Below are 4,676 nucleotides of genomic sequence, written 5' to 3'. Positions count from 1 at the left end.
TTATAAGGCGAGCAATCTAAAGTATTTCACACATGATAAAAGAAGAACAGCTTAAGCATGAGAGCAGAACAAGAGCTTCATTAAAAGAAAAGCACATTACAGCACGTTACAAAGGCCTACACTACGGGATGAAAGACTATCCTTAAAGAATTTACATATCCAGATACTTCCTCATCTACGACTATCACCTACCCTACTATTCTAGTCTTCAGCTCGGAGGACTTCTCGTAGCTCGGAATGAGAGTTTTTCAGAAAAGGCCAAGATCTGTCTCGCTATTACAGGGGAACTGAACAAGTTGATTCCCATAAGCATTTCTCACTGTTCCCCCGGGCGAACGTCCGGTTACCCAAATGTGATGCACGGTACATTCGAACAAGCTCAGATATGGTATGTCGGCCGTGCATCACACATGAAAAACATAAGTCTTCGAGGCTATGGCCCCGAAGAGATCGCGAAGTACACATTCGAAAAAATCGCTGGAGACCTGACTGAGTGCAGCAGATCCCAGTCTCACGTAATACTGGTACTTCACACCAAAGGGAATAATAATACTGGTACTTCACACCAAAAAGAACAACAAGCTGAACGCCGGCGCCACTCCCATTTATATCAAAAGAGGACAACAGGGGCATCGAGGAAATTCCCTGTTTCTCTGCGGAAAAAGGCGAAGTTAGAGCGAACCCCTTAACAGTCCAGAACTTCTCTGGAGCCCGGACAACAAGCAGAGGAGGAGGCCGACCAGACGACCTGGGTAAAGCAGTTTCAGCAGCTTGCTGAATGGTCCCGCCCTTCGCCTTCCATACCCGAAAGATCTTCAATGCACCCTCCAGACGCCTTAGAGGTAACATCAAATTTCCAAGAATTTTGAACTGACCCATATTTATCTCAGGAGCTGCAAAAAGTTTCAAAATAGGGACAAGTCAGAAACAGTTCTCCCTTAAGATGATAAGAGCACAATCAAGGCAAACCTCTGGGGCACAAGACAACCTGTTTGAAGAAGGCGTCGGATAGACCTGCCACAGATAAAACAAGAATTTCTCGCTTCAACAGAAGGCTCAAGAATGAAGAAAAGCTGGCACTGATATATACTCGGAGCCTGAGGACTTAGCACGGGGCAGAACTACACTAGACTCTAAGCTAATGGTGTCAGATTTCTAAAAGATATTCACAGAAAAGGAAAGAAAGGAGATGTCCAGATAATGATGACAAGAAAGTAAAGGCGGCAGAGGACAAGAAAAATAGAGAAAAGACAGAAAGAGGAAAGAGCAGATAGAATTCAGAAACTGCGCAACGACTGAAAGATGAAAGGATGTTATTAAGGCACCTGAACCCGAACAGACGCGATCATAATAGTTCTTGATATTCACCCCCTCGGCAGTTGGAGCAATAACGGCCGAGAAGGTGAAGGGGCAATTGATGACCGCTGGATTCCTTCACCCCGGACCAGGGGCTTGACCACAGCCCAAGGCCCACGACGTAGGGGCCCACAAACCTGATGTACATAACAAGCCTGGCTCATCCAACCTTCAAGGCCGGGCTCGGCCCATCTTCCTCACTCAAGCCGGCCCGGCCCGCACGAAGCAGACCCTCCCCACTCAGGCTTAGCATCCGGCCCAACTCTCAGCCCAGCCCAGGATCCGGAATAATATTCACCAGACAGCCTGGCAGATCCGCTCGAACGTACGCACGAGGAGAATCAGAGGCCGTTACGCATGGAGCAGGCGGCTGATACCCTAGTACCTCCGAATCCGCATGGCAGAGACGCGTGGCCCAATCCTGGAGAGACCTTTACACGTCACCGGCAAGCAAGACAATATATAAAAGAGGAGTCCCCTCCTCAGGAAACTCAAGCCTTATTCAGTAATACAAAACCCTTGTAAAACCCTATTCCATTGGATCTCAGATCATCAAAAAGTATTGTAAAATAATAAAACTTTTTATATTGTCCAAACATCAATTTTTATAAATATATTTTTAATATTATATTTATTATTAAAATAAAAAATATAATAAATTTTTTAATTATAAAAAAATATAAATTTAACCGTGGCACTTATTAAATTTTTATCGATCTATTTTAAAGTTAAATTATATAAATATAAATTTAAATTTAACGGTTACACTTAATTTGAATTTACTTAATCATACAGAGCAGTAGTTTAATCCGGGTTGTAATAAATTTAAATTTAACGGTTACACTTAATTTGAAAATAAGAGGTAATTTAGCTTTTAGTGTTGTTTATTTAAATTAAAAGAAAATTGTGGAGCTTAAATTTTGACACGTGGATACTGTTAGTCACGTGCTCAAGAATAAGGAGTTATTAAACATCCGAAACAACCAAGGCGAATTTTCCCGCTCTTTCTATTTAATTTTCTTTTTCTTTTTTTTTCTTTTCAAACATCAGGAAATATATAACTGTTCCAGAGAGACAGTTATCATTTCTCTTTCGAAATTGGAATTGAAAAGATCATCTTCGCTCTTTTGCTCCCAAGAAGTTTCAATGGCAGAGGTTAGTCCTGTCCAATCTTTGTTTACTATGGTGTTTGGTGAATTGAATTCCTGAAAGGAAATGTTATCATCGAGAGACGATTCACATTCTGAAAGATTTCTTCGTTTCTTCTATCGGGATTGGTTTAATTTTGATCGATTCTTGTGCACTAACTATGAAGTTTTCTATCATTTGCATATAGTTGCTTTGTGTCTGGTGAATTTTAATTCCTAAACGGAATTGTCTTTAGCGAGATCTGTTTGATTCTTTTATCTGGATCAATTCCTAAACGGAATTGTTTTCTTTATTGTTTGGAGTAAGATAATATTGTTAGGAGTTACAGTAGTTTCCAAATAAATTCGATGCAGAAGTTTCAATTTCGGAATTCTATAATTATTAATTCCAGTATTTTTTCTGTTGGGGATCTTGTTAACTCTCAGACATTACTACTGCTTCTCCTAATTCCGAATATTTATTAATTAATATATTTTATGTTTTAAGATGAGAGGCTTATGTCATGCGAGCTTTCTTATTGTGAATTGCAATTTTAGTATAACTTTTTCTCCCATCAAATTAGTATAATTCATTAAACGATAGAAAGAATCCCAGAGCCCTAGGAGGGCTGCGCTGATTCTTGAAATTTGCTTGTATAAATGAGTAACTGTTTAAGTTCATTAACTTTAGATTTCAAGAATGTCTTTTTTTTTTTGCTGCTTTTCTACACTTAGTTGTGTGGGCTATTTCTTATAGTTGCTTCAGTTTTTTTTATATATTAACTAAATAATAATATTTGAGCTACAGAACACGCAAGCAATCTGGGTGGACTCATTTTGGTTCATAGACAATTTATCCAGGCTGCTGAATTTGTAAATTCTTACTTTTCTTTCATATTTTTCATGTGTGTTTTTTTTAAATTGTTCTTCTTTAGTAAGCATCCTTTTTTATTTTTCTTTCAATAATTTATAAACAGTTATCGTTATGATCGCTACCGTTGTGCTGCTGCTGCCACTGTGATGTGTCAAAGATTTTTCTTACGTCGACAACCCTATGTTAATAATTGGGTAAGATTCTTCCATTATTTTTTTATTCTTTTTGTGCTACCAATTTTTTTTTCCGCCTCTCAGTTTCCACCCTTTATTATTTGCAGATAATATCTGCTGCCTGCATGATGATAGTGAAAAGAAATTATGATTCTGATGACTCGCAGATCGATGAAATTTGCAACTATTCGTTTCTTCTAATTTATTCTGGTGAAAGCATAGAAGGAATGGTAATTCCAGATGAATGGAAAGAAAGTATGTTGTGGGTTCAAACTCTGATCCTTTTGACCTTGGAGCCCGATGAAATGGAAGTTGATCTTCCCCATGAACTCTTTTTTGACCATATCGTCCTCATGCAACCTCATATTCGCCATTTTTGCTATCAACTTTTAAATGATGGGTATATTTTGTTGTATGCTAATTAATTTTTCTTTGAGAAGCGTTACCTAGTATTTAGTTCTGTTTTCGCTTTTATGCTAAACCTTAAAGTATTTGTTTGAAGGCTTCTCACCACGGCATTTCTGGTGTTTCCTCCTCACTACTTGGTCGCTGGGGCCCTTTATGCTGCGAAGAAGTTGTTTGGTTACCCCTTCAGAGATGATTGGTGGGAACAATATGGATTGACTCCGGATCACCTAGAAGGTAGTACGTTCTCTCCCGTATTCTCTTTTGTTTTCACATATTCATGGTCCTTAACTAACTTTCTTGTGTAGTGGTTGGTGAGTTCTTTTGTGAAAGCCAACGGATCAAGCAACAAAGTTCATTAATGTCATCATTCAAAGTAAGATGATTTATTATAACAAATTGTGCTAAATGTCAATGCCAGTCTAATTATATATTTTTTATTGGGCAAGCAGTACATTTTAAGGACTCTTCATACAACAGTGGAAGGACTGTCCCAGAAGTTGGCAGATGCAAACCAAGAAATTCAGAGGCTAACTCGAGCATTGGCCGAATCACATAGAACCACAAATTGACAGTGTCCTAGAATTCTATCTTGTGTTTCCTTTGTCCTTCCTTTTCTTTTCAGCACATAAATTTTGGGTGATATTAGCTTTTGACTAGTCCATATCCGAATTTCGCTATGGATACTGGTAGCTTTTTTTTCTTTTCTTTTACATATTATGGAGACATTTACTTCCATTA

At 38.4% G+C, this 4,676-nt stretch overlaps 1 protein-coding gene across 3 annotated transcripts; it reads left to right on the top strand.

Moving 5' to 3' along the window:
- Positions 1-2,378: 2,378 nt before the first annotated feature.
- On the top strand, positions 2,379-4,676 carry LOC110619803 (cyclin-T1-1). 3 transcript variants are annotated; one of them, XM_043958582.1, is made up of 7 exons: positions 2,379-2,511; positions 3,292-3,356; positions 3,461-3,551; positions 3,698-3,930; positions 4,033-4,172; positions 4,244-4,311; positions 4,388-4,676. In XM_043958582.1, exons 1-7 carry the CDS (start codon positions 2,503-2,505, stop codon positions 4,505-4,507), a joined length of 726 nt encoding a protein of 241 aa, XP_043814517.1. In that variant the 5' UTR covers positions 2,379-2,502; the 3' UTR covers positions 4,508-4,676. The 3 variants fall into 3 exon arrangements, with proteins under 3 accessions (XP_043814517.1, XP_021619049.1, XP_043814518.1); XM_021763357.2 differs by having other exon boundaries at positions 3,638-3,930; XM_043958583.1 differs by lacking the exon at positions 3,292-3,356 and having other exon boundaries at positions 2,442-2,511; positions 3,638-3,930.

Source organism: Manihot esculenta, chromosome 7 (genome assembly GCF_001659605.2).
Source record: "Manihot esculenta cultivar AM560-2 chromosome 7, M.esculenta_v8, whole genome shotgun sequence".
NCBI lineage: Eukaryota > Viridiplantae > Streptophyta > Magnoliopsida > Malpighiales > Euphorbiaceae > Manihot > Manihot esculenta.
This window is presented reverse-complemented; position numbering and strand designations above follow the sequence as displayed.